The sequence below is a fragment of the Cynocephalus volans genome, chromosome X, assembly GCF_027409185.1.
Source record: "Cynocephalus volans isolate mCynVol1 chromosome X, mCynVol1.pri, whole genome shotgun sequence".
NCBI classification, from domain to species: domain Eukaryota; kingdom Metazoa; phylum Chordata; class Mammalia; order Dermoptera; family Cynocephalidae; genus Cynocephalus; species Cynocephalus volans.
In genome coordinates, this window is record NC_084478.1 from 131,084,778 (window position 1) to 131,098,867 (window position 14,090).

General features: G+C 34.6%; 1 protein-coding gene across 1 annotated transcript in view; it reads left to right on the forward strand.

The window, feature by feature from the left end:
- Positions 1-9,497, forward strand: part of DOCK11 (dedicator of cytokinesis 11) — a 169,029-nt gene extending 159,532 nt beyond the window's left edge. Inside the window, exons 49-53 of the mRNA XM_063084253.1 lie at positions 3,062-3,272; positions 3,645-3,835; positions 4,261-4,361; positions 5,650-5,788; positions 9,284-9,497. Coding sequence (XP_062940323.1) covers positions 3,062-3,272; positions 3,645-3,835; positions 4,261-4,361; positions 5,650-5,788; positions 9,284-9,403 — 762 coding nt within the window. The 3' untranslated portion in view covers positions 9,404-9,497. The remainder of the gene's footprint in view (positions 1-3,061; positions 3,273-3,644; positions 3,836-4,260; positions 4,362-5,649; positions 5,789-9,283) is intronic.
- Positions 9,498-14,090: the final 4,593 nt, after the last annotated feature.

Sequence of the window (14,090 nt, forward strand, 5' to 3'; positions counted from 1 at the left end):
GGCAGAGTGAGAAAGGTTCCAGCAAGAGAGGACCTTTACTAGGAAATGGATAATTCCCCATAGACAGAATTTTGGGAAAATACACTAGGAATGTCTGACTGTCCTTAGTTGCAATGGGTATGCCCAGGAGGAGAGCTGATTTTTAAGGTAGGAAGGATGTATACAGGTCAGGATTTGTAGCTCAGCAGTATTATTGAGTGACTCTGATGTGACAGTGATATGCAAAGCTCTTAAAAGCTAGTAGGCATCATTGCCAGGGTGAAAACTCCATGGCAATGGTAAAGACACTTTATTGTCTACCATGGAAGTAATCTCTTCACTTTGTAGACTTACCTATATCTCTTGGAGATGGTTTTGAACATATGGGTAAGACATTTAAAAATAGATATCTGGCAAAACCTCTCTGCTTTTCTAACCAGTTTCACTATTTTATGTTGTTTTATTGGATTAAGACAACAAAAAATATTCTCTCCTTGCAGCCATAGTCTTAGCTTCCTCCCACACTATTGATTACTATAAAGAAGGTACTTCAAAAAGTTCTTGGAAAAATTAATATTTTTTAATTCCATTTTTTCCATGAACTTTTTGAAGTACTTTCATACAAATGAAAAGGAAATTGAAAGCCAGGCTTTCTGAACAATGCAGTTTACTACTTTAGTCTGCCTCTGAAAACCTGGTCAAAGAGTGCTAATGACAAACCAGCCTCAGGTGGCTGAACTCCTGACATTATTTGTTATGCACCATATTTTAGTCATTCCCCATTGGCAACAGACATAATAAGCAGTTCCTACTTTTAAAATATTTGTTCTTTCTTAATGTGCAAAAAGTAAAAATTAAAAATACGTTTACTTTACCAAAGAACAAAATCTGCTTAAAGGCACGGACAATTTGAAGAGGAATCTGGCAGTATCCTCCAATAGTTTGAATGTACCTATCTGTGGACCCAGTAATTTCACATTTAAGATTTTTATCTTGTAGATGTACACACATAAAGAAATGTGTTTAAAGATGTTCACTGCTGCAAAATTTGTATAGCAAAAACCTGGAAGTCTAAATATCCATATGGCTAAATCAATGGTGATATTACCCATATAATGGATATAGCCACCTAGGCATTAAAAAGACTGAGAGATTTATGTGTTAATATTGAGTCTATCAAGATATATTATTAAGGGGAAAAAGAGATGCAGGACTGCATGGATAGTATGATCACATTTGGGTAAAAACTGATATTTATATATACTTATATAATCTTAGGAAATTTCTGGAATCATACATACAAAATTGTTAACCATGGTTACCCCTGAGGAATAGGACTCTTGGGTAGGAAAAAAGAAGTGTTTTGCTTTTCATGTATACCCTGTGTACTGTTTGAATGTTTTTACTATGTATGAATATTTTTTACTTTTGTAAGGTTAGACATTAGACTCGACTTCTTTTTTATTTCCCTTTTATGTTTTATCTTACCCAGATAATTGCCTCAACTATCTCCTAAGGTCTCTGTGGAGAAATCTAGCTTTTTAATGGGAGAGGAGAGGTTAGGGTTTCTGGAGACAGGCCTGTAGATTTCTATGTGAGAATAAGTAGAATGGGTTTGAGAAGTTAGAAGATGATAAGAAATCTTCTATCCCCTGTCCGTCCTCCTGCATATGTGGAGGGAAAAAGGATACAGAAACCGTTTCTTAGGAGGTTGTTGTTGTTTTTATTTCATTTTATGTTTCCTCCACTAAACACAAAAAGTCCTGACTATTATAAATTGCAAGGATATTGACCAAGTCACCAACACCCAAGGCACAAAGTAGATTTAGTCAGGAGAACATTGAAAGAGGATCCCGGGCATTGTCTCGAATTAATGGAGAGACTGCTAGAGAGATGGTTCTAGAGTCCACAGATTGAAGCTCCAACAGGAACAATTCTGGAATTTTCCTCCAGCAGCATAGCTTCTTAACATAGAATTTAGACTATTTAACATAAAATTTAGAACTATTCAAATGGTTCATAACTACAGCTATACTTTTATGTCCCTGAAATAGAACTATTGTGTTTTCTTGTGGTCCCTTTCCTCCCTAGGATAGGATTAAAATAATGCAGTTAAAAGTACTCACTCTTGGGCTGGCTGGTTATGTAAGTTGGTTAGAGCACAGCCTTTAACACCAAGGTCAAGGGTTCAGATCCCTGTACTGGCCAGCCACCAAATAAATGAATGAATGAATACCCACTCTTACAGTGTCAAACCCTGCTTATGGATGTCCAAGCTGGTAAGCTTTTCTGTAGATTAATTCAGTAATATATATCAAAATCCTTAAAACCATGTAAATCTTATAAGTAAGTAATTTTTTTATTGGCTATGAATATTCATGAGATACAAAGTTGATTGCCTCCCCGCACCCTGCCCAAGATGTGAAGGCCAAATCCATACTGGCAGAATGCCCATTACCACAAATTAAGCAATTTCTTTTCTAGGAATTTATCCTAAGGAGAAAATCAGAAAAACACACAGTTTTGAATACAAAGATGTTCACTGAAACATTCACAACAGCAAAAAGTTGGGAAACAACCTAAGTGTATATTAATAAAAGAATGATCCAATACATCATGTTTATTCATACAGTCATTAAGTCATGCAATATAGAACTATAATATATTTTTATTGAGGTAGAATTCACATAATGCACAATTAACTGTTTTAATATATTTTTAAGGAATCATTATAAAACAATGTTCAGTATGATCTCAATTTTCTAATACATATTTGTCAAAAAAAGATTGGAAAGTAAATATATGAAAATGGGAATAGTGGTCATTGCCGAGTGGTAGGATTACAGTAATTTTTATTTTCTTCCTACATTTCTGTGGTCTTCAAATAGGTTTCTGTAGCTTCTTTATAATCAGAAGTAAATGATCCTTAAAAAAGAGCAAAGAACCCCTCCACGTGTGTATTCAATTGCAAACAATCATAATGGCGGTGTTTCTTATTTGATCTCAGAGGAGTTAGTAGGTGTCCTATATCTTTTTATCCCTTCCTTTGAATTAAAAAAAAAAAGCCTTTCTTGTTTTATAGGTAAATGCCAAAGAGCTTGATCCAAAATATGCTCATATTCAAGTCACTTACGTGAAGCCCTACTTTGATGACAAAGAACTCACAGAAAGAAAGACCGAGTTTGAAAAAAACCATAATATCAATAGATTTGTTTTTGAGGCTCCTTATACTTTATCAGGCAAAAAGCAAGGCTGTATTGAAGAACAGTGCAAACGCCGTACGATCTTGACTAGTAAGTAGGACTCTGTATGTTAACTTCTTATTTGTCTTGGTCCTTTTTGATATATACAAGTGGCAGCTGGCCAGCAAGAACATGTAACTGAAATTTTAATCATTCCTTGTTCTGCTGTTTAGTTACAAGTTTACACAAACATGACCATGTGATAAACCATCATTTTCCCATATGTCATTCATGATTGCTCAGAGATGTCTCATAAAGAGAATTACCCCCTCAATCCTGAAGCAGTAGGTACTATATGGTATGCTAAGGCATCTTCTAGAGAAAACATGGGGAGAATTAAGCACAGTGGATTTTTTCTTTAATTTGGCTGTTTGAACAAACTACTTTTTTAAAGATAGTAAATCAGTCTTATCATTTTAATAGCTTCAAACTCGTTTCCCTACGTGAAGAAGAGGATTCCTATAAACTGTGAACAGCAGATTAATTTAAAACCAATTGATGTTGCTACTGATGAAATAAAAGATAAAACTGCAGAGCTGCAAAAGCTTTGCTCCTCTGCTGACGTGGATATGATTCAACTCCAACTTAAATTGCAGGGCTGTGTTTCTGTGCAGGTACATTGGTCACCCAACATGTATTAAATGTTTTTTGATTTTTTTTCTATTGTTTTCATAAGGGCACAGGGCAAGCGTTAATTATAATTGTGTGTTAAGACCTGTGCATTGTTTTGATTAAGTTAACGAAGAAGTGATGTTTAATTTCTATAAATTTTATGTTTCAGAGGACTTTAACATAAATCTCTATGACTGTAGTCAAACCCTATATTTACATATCAAATTAATTTATTAGAATATCATCTTTGCAGATTACTTGCTTTAGTTAATGATTTTTCATATAAACTTGTAGTAAACATAGTAAGTATATTTCTCAGGTATAGATTTCTTATGTAGTTTGGTTTTTTTTAATAAAAAGGAGAAATGCAAAAACTCCTATTATTACATTCTGACAACAATCCTTTTTTTTTCCTTTTGTAATTTAGGTCAATGCCGGTCCATTAGCATATGCAAGGGCTTTCTTAAATGACAGTCAAGCCTGCAAGTATCCACCTAAGAAAGTGAATGAGTTGAAAGACATGTTTAGGTATGTGCTTTGTAGTTTTCAGAATAGATCTCTATTCTTCTGCTCCATTTTCTTTTTAAAAGAACAACAACAAAGCATTTACCAAATAATACCCTTCCAAAAAGGACATTCTCTGTGCTTTTTTACTACAGCTAAGTGACCTCCTAATGGTACTTTAAATAGTGAGGAAATATGTGATCTGTTTCATGCTGCAGGACATTAACAATGCCCTAGTGACCCAATAGACTAAATATGCCAACTTAGTTTATTGCTTTGGGAATTTTAAGTGACACAAACACAAGCCTACATTCATTATGTAATTTCCTTCTTTGCCCGACTGACCTTATGTTATAGTATTTCAGACTATTTGGGATTGGAATAGAAGTGGGAGCATTGCATATGCTTGCTCCTATCCCGTGTCCTTAATTACACTCGGATTCTGCCAGTTGAGGGCATGCGATATTTTGTCTTCAGTGAGCAGCCCTGTAAGCTAAGGCATGTCTGAATGGTCTTATATTAAAAAAAAAAAATGTTTAATATACAAAAGGAGTTTACATTCAGAACAAGAGAAACAGTTGAGTGAAATAGACTAAGGAGAAAAACGGTAGCCTATTCACTCATTTGCTCCTGAATTATTTCATTTATTTTTCCTAACTATGTGTTAGCTGTTCCAGGTTGCAGAGTAACAAGTAGTCATTCATTCACCAGTATTTATTAATGCCTGGCATATACAGAAGACTCTACTAGTTGCTATGACAGGGATACAAAACAAATGGGCAATGAGGTACTTTGTCCCCTGAGACCTACACTCTAATTGAGAACATTAAATATAAATACATGAAATAATAGAAAATATTTTTATGATAGGTCATCAACTTTCTGTCCCTACTCTTACCAGCCCGGGAAAGATACTGCATACCTATAGCACCCAGCATTGTATTAGGCACATAGTAAGCCCAAAATAAATTCTTTCTGAATGAATGACTCATTATATACAGGTGCAAAGTAATGTTAACACAACTTTAGCTAATATAATACCCAGTAAATGACTTAGCAGATAGGCTTCTTAGAGTGTATGTGTCTTGAGCCAGGTATTGAAGGTGGTGAGAAACCAGAGGGCAAAGGTAGAAAAGAAAGGAGAAGATATTTCACATTTAGGAAGTGATATTTAAAAACGCACAGTGAGAAAATATAAGATTCTAATCTTGTAGGCAAGCCATGGTTAAAGTGAGTTATCAAATTGATTGTTACTGAGACTTCCTATGAATAAATAAATAACAAAACCTTTATGTTTGATGTTCATCCACAGGAAATTCATACAAGCATGCAGCATTGCACTTGAACTAAATGAGCGGCTAATTAAAGAGGATCAAATTGAGTACCATGAAGGGCTAAAGTCAAACTTCAGAGATATGGTGAAAGAATTGTCTGACATTATCCATGAGCAGGCAAGTATTAGGGTGGTTGAAAATGAAAACATGATCTGGGGCCCCTGAAGTGTTGGTTAGCAAAATCTATTAGTTTGAAGTGCATTACCTTAAAATTAGTCTATATTTTAAGTTTTACTCATGTTATCTTTAATTATTTAAATGATATAATGCAAATCAAATTTGAAGCAATTACCTAAAGCCATTCCTGAAGCAATTATCAGTAACAAACCATTTTGTTCTTTGTGCTAAAATATCGTTAGAAGCGACTAGCTGAGCAAGTCTGAATTGATCTGCTATGAACACGAATAAGTGTCTCTCAAAAAGGTCCTAAAGAAGTGAAATGATTGACTCAGTAGCCAAGTCCCTAAATAAATATCACTGTCTTGGCTGTAAGAAACTAGATACTGTCATTTAGGTGAGATCCTGAGTGATTTCCAGAATTTGGAGATTGTCTTCATACCCAAACAGCCTGCAAAACTCTCAGTTTTCATAAAACTTCTTAGTATTTTAATCCATTATTGAGCATTAGTGACAATTACAGCTAACTTAAAACAGCCTGCAAAATATAGAAGCGAAGAGCTGACCATCACCTATAGCCAAATTATTTCATAATTAAGTAGTTATAACTTCTGTTGACCTTTACGGATACCTGAGTACTCCTGGATTATCCTGGTAAACTTCTTTTCTATATTGGGGTCCTGAAATTTGTGTTTACAACCCCGCTGCATACATGGATTGTCATTGAAACATTTTAACACCTTAAACATGTTTGTAAAAGTTGCAACATGATGGTCTGGTCCCTCAGTGAGTGAGCCTATTAAGCTTATCATGAAGTTTCCTCACTAATGAAAACACCCAATAAGATAAATACTTGCTTCAGAAACACTTCACACTCTCAATTTTTAAGAAGTTAAGGATCGTTAAAAGAAAGAAAGATAACTAAAACCCTTTAGAGAATATATTTTTAAAGCTGGTCCTGAAAAAAAGAACTTCATTTGTCCTGGTATCTGTATTTCAGTGGTCACGCAATGGGTGTACTTACAAATAGGCCCAGTGCTTAGTATCCAAAGAACTGTGGTGCAGTGATGAGGAAAAGTAAAGAGACTTCTAGGACAGCAAAAGTTAGTTGACTTTCAACCAAACTCTACCTCTCTGAATTTATTTTGTATGCTTTTTCTTGGAAAGAGCTGGGGGAAATTTAGTTACAGTTAGCCCAGGGTTGCACTGAATGACCAGGAGTCTGCTTTTCCAACCACTTCCAACCGCTGTCATCTTCTCAGATGGAGAATCAGGGTCAGCCAGACTTTTATCATCCCATCTGTTTAATGAGACCAGTTACCCTAGACGTCTATGCACTCATTCTTCATGGCTGGGAATCTTGATGGCTTGAGGAGTCTGGAATCAATGTCCTGTGTCTTCTTTTTGCCATTTTTACTTTTCTTAGCCTACTTAGGAATAAGTGCAAACAGCTCCAAGGCATTCATTTCTTTTCTGTTTAGTTTGCAGAGGCCCTTTTTTTCCCCTCTTTCCCAAAGCAGCCAGGTGATCAGTACTAGGAAAGCTGGGAACCATTCCACTTCCTTTATTGTCTGTATATCAAGCTCAGTCCATGAGTACAATGGGGGTATATCTGTCTTCAACATCCCTGCTCTGAGTTATACTGCTATCAAATAGACTATATAGTTTGTCTTTAGAAACTATCTGGTTGATGGGTTTTGCTTATTATAATGCATAGGAAAAAAACAGCAAAATATTCCTTCACAAAAGATATAAAACAATTGCACATGCCGTTTTAAGCTAGCATATACTATATTACAGTTATTTATTAGCATGCAGTTGCATGACCTACTCTTGAACTCTAAATTATTCAAATTGAAAGCAAATTATTCAATTTACTATTATTATGGTGATGAAGATATTTAGTCATTTTAAAAGCTTTTCTCCCCTGAAGCATGGATTTTGCAAATCTGCTGTCATATTTCCTATCTGTCTGTATCATTTATTCCAATAAACCATGGCTATTTTTCTTATTTGTAGAGACCGGTATTTTAGTCCCTTGATATTATACTATTTATAGCTAATCAAGAAAACTCCTAGTTTCTATTGGTTTATATTTGTGCAGGCTGTCCTGTCATAATGCACCATATTCTGGTGTGCCTTACTTTAGGCTAATGTTAGCTTTATAGTTAATTTTTATAAATCAAATAATATTTCCCATTAAATTTCTATATAAAAGAGAGCCTATTTTGAGTCATACACTTTGAGATGTGTAACAATACTGAAAAATAAGACAAAGTGTAAATGTATGCTGAAATATGAAAGATTTTGTTGAGCTCTATAAATGATTACTTGACAAAACGATATGGCCTAGATATTCCTTGGCCCTTTCCAGTGTAATCTGTTAACCAGAGTATTATCTTAAGACTATTAATTGCAGATTTCTTAATTAGACAGAGTTGGTGGTGGCCATCCTAGTGTCTGTATGATATGTTTTGTAATTTCTACACAGTGAGTACCCTATTTGCTTGTCACATCTGACAGGGATGGATAACAAATTAGTCATCTCTTAAATCTCTAGTATGCTTTCAGATTAGTATCATAAGTTAAGATTTTTGAAAGAGGAACTTTCTCTAGTATAGACTTTATTTAAGCCTTATGATTTGTAGCAACACAAATGATATGACTGAGTACTGCCACCATAGACCAATTTGCTGGCTTAATACTGAAGTTTCAAAGCTTATTTGAGAACCAAGTATTGAAAGCTTGAGACCTAAGTTAGGACCTTACAGTAAAGAGGTTGGATATAATGTGTACACTATTTCTTTTCCTCCATCTAATCTAAGTATAAGATCTCTGTTACTTTTGCTTTTGATCACACAAAATGAATAATTTTAAAAATATTTATATTAATATGAATATGTATCTTTATGTACTTATGGGACTATAACATTTATATTTCATATTTATGAAGTTCTTCATTTCCAAGAAAAATCTTCTATATTGATTAGCTTATATAATTTAGTGTGTCTTTAAAAATATGCCCTTATGACTTTTATATTCATTTAGTATTATTTTCAAGTCTCCAGGGAAGGAATATGGGTACCCACCTGTTTGGAAAGCCCCCCAGGTGATGCTGAGAACCACTGTGTTAGAAGATGATCCATAAACTCAAAGAGTCCATTGTTTACAGCTTTTGTTATGACCATCTGTTAAAAAAAAAAAAATTAAAGATTGCATTACCTCTCATTTTTTATTGAATTTTGCATTTTACAACCTATTGTTTTTCTTAATGAGTAACCAGATCTTTTCTGCTTTTTTGATATGCTGCCTTTGTAATACAGCTTTGAAGACTTAAGCTGGTAATGTCATCCTTTGCTCTTTCTGCTTTCTGTCATTTTGAATAGCTAAGTGTCAGTGATAAATTGAAATGTGCCTGTAATTTCATATACATGTTCGTTTCTTTGGCAGTGACTATTTTCTTCATAATAACCATGTGGATTTCTTTTGTTTTAGATATTACAAGAAGACACAATGCATTCTCCCTGGATGAGCAACACATTACATGTATTTTGTGCAATTAGTGGTACATCGAGTGACAGAGGTTATGGTTCCCCAAGATACACTGAAGTATGAGGAAATGCAGACGTAAATGACAATGAGACTGACCTTTCTCAGGAATATTTGGAGCTGTGCAAATGCTAACATTTAAAGATTTGTTATACATGGAGTGTTTCCTCCTGACACCAAAATTTTCATGCTTTCAAACAGGGTGCTTACATATTTGTAAATATTTAAGCAACTTGAAAGTGCCTGGAAAATTGCACCACTGTGCTTGGTTTGTACTTTTTTAGGTAAATCTATATGCTGAAAAGTAGATCTCAAAACCATTAATTCGATTTGCTTAATTATTGCTTAAAATAATAATGGTACTATGTAAAATTGTATAATGGAACACAATAAAAGGTAAAAACTTATTTGTAATTAGAAGTGAAGAAAATAATACTTTGAACTTAACATTTTTCTTGACAAGAAGCTCAGTTCATCATTACACTAATCCTTGGGGAAGAAAATTGATAAAATATTTGTAAAATATTGGGTATTTCAAATTGGGGCAATAACTTGAATTCTTGCCTATTAGTAGTCAAGGCTGGGCTAAAGGAACCAAAATCATTACTTAACAGGAAAATTTCAGAAGGAAAAGATATATATAGAAATACCAAGCTTATTCCTTACAGTTTTGATCTGATGATGCTAGGTAATTGAATTGGTCTCTCTCCCACATAAAAGCCAAGGGATTTATACAGAGCATAGCTTTCCCTAGTAAGCAGCATTTGTTGCAAAGCCTCATCACCTGGAGCTATCCATAAAGCTGGACAAAACGTTTCTGAGAATTTGCAGTCAGTACATCCCTGTGCAACTTGAAAGCTTCAGCAGCAGTGTGAGGTGGGAATTTTGTAATGATTGTTTTCTTTAGTTACAAAGGTTAACAAGCATTTTTATAGAACTTGGTAATTGCAGCATGTCTTGGGTCAGTCAGTATACATAACCACCACAGATATAGCAACTGCTAGTTTGGGATTACATTTCTATCTGTGAAGAAATCTCAGATTACCTAAATAATTCAGGAGAAGCAAAGGTGTAAAGAATTTTTTTTTAGCTTGAATTACCCATATAATTTTGGCTGCCTTCCATGTAAACTTCAGATTCTAAACTTATTTTCCTTATGTGGTTTAGCCTATTTTATAGAAAAAAACAAACAAACAAAAAAAAACCAGTCACTAAAATTTGAATGGACTGCATGGAGGCTTGGCTTTTTGAATACTTTGTGATCTAGTAAATCTTAGTATGTTCCTGACTTGGACATTTTTCTTTACATGTCATTTTTAAGCTTTCAGCAGAGCATGAACTTATTTACTGAAAGTTAATTTTGTATTTTAATAGGGGATTCAGAAGTATTTCAGAGGCATTTTGTAATTCCTTAATGTCTTAGTGTAACCTGTAGAGTTAGTTTCACCTTCAAAGTGACTATATTTGGCATGTATGTGTAAGGAACCATCACCTAGAATGAATGTTGCCATCTGGGAGTGAGGCATCTTGGGGAAACTCCTGCACTCTTTTGTCAGTAACAAGTCCCTCTCACATCCCCTAGCACAATGTATGCACTGTGAGTAATTCTTCTTAATGGTAATAAATTGCCCCTGTCCCAAAGGCCTTGCAATCTAGCTGAAGAGGCAAGATACACACAAAATTAAATAGTACAATAATTAACAATGTAAGCCATGAAAAGTTGTATGTGAGTATTGCCAAATGAATGACACTGTCCATAACTCCATCACACTGAAGGAAGGAGAGGTCACTGCGAATTGTAAATGTTCTGGGAGGGTTTCATGGACAAAAGTAAGCTTTAAACAGGCTTTCAAAGATGGAAGGGTATTCTTAGCAGGAATACCATGAGCAAAGGTGCAAAAAGGATTAACAGAAATTCAGAGGGTGGTAAGACCAGTTTTGTTCAAGGAAGCGGTAGGTGATAAGTCTAGAAAGAAAGTTTGGACCTAAATTTTGTTAAGGCCTTGAATACCAGGCTAACGATATTTGGACTTTACTCATGGGGGGGAGCCAGTCAAGGTTTTTAAACAGAGATTACTTGATTAAATGCTATTTTTAGAAATTTAATCTTTTATATTGCTGCCAGATATATTTGAGATATAGAGAGATGGAAATAAGGACTCCAATTACACAGCTATTATAATAATCTAGTTATGAGCCTGTAAACCCCTAGACTCGAGTGATATGAACAAGAATGGAGAAGAAAGGACAGATACAATAGACATTCTGTGGAAAGACTAGACATGACTCATTGGATGGCTAGGGAGAAGAAAGGAAAAGTCAAAGATAATTTTGTGACCTGTGACTAATGAGTTCTCCACGTCATGGCTCAATTTCACTAGATTTATTCTTCCAACTTTCAGACTAAGGGCAGCAAGCTATAGAGAACGAGGTGGGCTAGACTAGAGAAAGCCAGGTAAATTTACTCTGGAAACACCGTATATATTCCTGTTTATATGGTTTAACGATTTCATGAAGTGATTTGGTCTCTGCAAATAATTCATTCACACCAAAAAAGTACTTTTCTGCTATACTGTTTTGCATTTAAGCATGAGTCCAAATTCCCCTGGAAGCTATTGTTTTAATAGTTTTGAACATATTGTGAAATGTGAATAAGTCACCATTGGTAATGTTAGTTTATCAATACAGTGAAAAACCATAGGAAAAAATAAGAAATTTCATGCAAATTTTCCTAGTAACCATTGTTACCAATGGAATCATGTATATAGATGAGATTGTTATTGTTACCATATTTGTATGATTTGGCTGTCTATCAAAATATTAGAAACATCTGTTTAAAGATGAAATAGAAAGCAGCAGTGCTAGCAACAGCCTTGAAACCTTGACCAACATAGTTATAGAACTAAAGATGACTCACTGGTTAATTAGTAAATAGTTCCTTATAATAAGAACCCAAGTTTTTTATTATAAATATTTTATCTGAGATGAATAACCTGATGTATTAGAATAATAGAAATTTCCAAACTCTCCAAGATATTAATAATTAGATATATATTTCAGGCTTCTGGTCCACAAAATGTTGGGCTACCTTCAGTCTCAGTCTTGTTCTAACATTACCCTACTTCACCTATCAAAAGACGAAGAGAAAGGAAAAGAATAAAAACTGGTTGAGGACAGGGAATGGGTTTGTTTAACAAGGCTATGCCCCTATCCTGGGAGTTAGTCAGTAACAGTGCTTTGTTTATCTGGTTTTTCTAGTCCCTAAGCACGTAATGGTCCTAAGAAAAGTATATGTATGTTTATCCAAATCTTAATTGAAGTTGTGGCTAAATTCTTCAAAGATTTTGCCTCTTTGTATGGCATTTTTAAACTTTTTCTAACACGCTTCCCTTCTGTTTTTCCTCTTTATTGAGATGTAATTCATATACCATACAATTCACCTATTTAAAGTATACAATTTAGTGTTTTTTAGTATAGTCACAGAGTTGTGCAAGCATAAACACAATTTTAGAAGATTTTTATCACCACAAAAAGAGAACCCATGTGCATTAACAGTCACCCCTCATTCTCCACCAGTCACCTCCCAATCCCTGGCAACCACCAGTCTACTTCCTGTCCCTACAGATTTGCCTATTCTGGACATTTCATATAAATTGAATCACACAGTATGTGGCCTTTTGTGTCTGGCTTCTAAGGTAGGTTCATCCATGTTGTAGCATGTATCAGTACTTCATTCCTTTCTATGGCTAAATAATAATCCCTTGAATAGATGTACTATATTTTATCCATTCATCAGTTGATAGACATTTGGGTTATTTTCACTTTTTGACTATTATGAATAATGTTGCTAAGAATACTCATGTACAAGTTTTTGTGTGGACATATTTTCAGTCCACACACCTAGAAGTGGAATTGCTGGGTCATGTGGTAACTCTACGTTTAACCATTTGGAGAACCGCCAGACTGTTTTCCACAGCAGCTGCACCATTTTACATTCCCACCAGCAGTGTATGAGGGTTCCAATTTCTCAGTATTCTTGACAACACTTGTTATTATCGGCCTCTGTGGTTATTGCCATCCTACTGGGTGTCAAGTGGTGTCTCATTATGGTTCTCATTTGCATTTCCCTCGTGGCTAATGATGTTGAAAACTCTTTCATGTGCTTATTGAACATTTTGAAATCTTCTTTGGAGAAAAACGTTAAGTCCTTAGCCCATTTTTAAAATCAGGTTGTCTGTTTTTTTTTTTTATTGTTGAGTTGCAAAGGTTCTTTATATATTCTAGATGCAAATCTCTTCTCAAATATATCATTTGAATATATTTCTCCTATGTGTTGCCTTCTCACTTTTGTCATGGTGTCATTTGAAGCACACAAGTTTTTAACTTTGATGAAGTCCAATTTATCTATGTTTTCTTTTGTCACTTGTGCATTGGTGTTTTATGTAAGAAGACCATGCCTAATCCAATTTCACAAAGATTCACCCCTGTGTTTTCTTCTAAGAGTTTTATAATTTTAACTCTTTCTTTTAAGGTCTTTCATCTGTTTTAAGCTAATTTTGTAAGTGGTGTGAGGTAGAGGTCCAAATTCATTCTTTTGCATGTGGATATTCAGTTTTCTCTGCAGCATTTGTTGAAAAGATAATTTTCCCCCATTGAATTGCCTTGGCACCCTTATCAAAAATCAATTGACCATAAATGTATGGGTTTATTCTGGACTCTTAGTTCTATCCATTGATCTATATGTCTCCTTTTA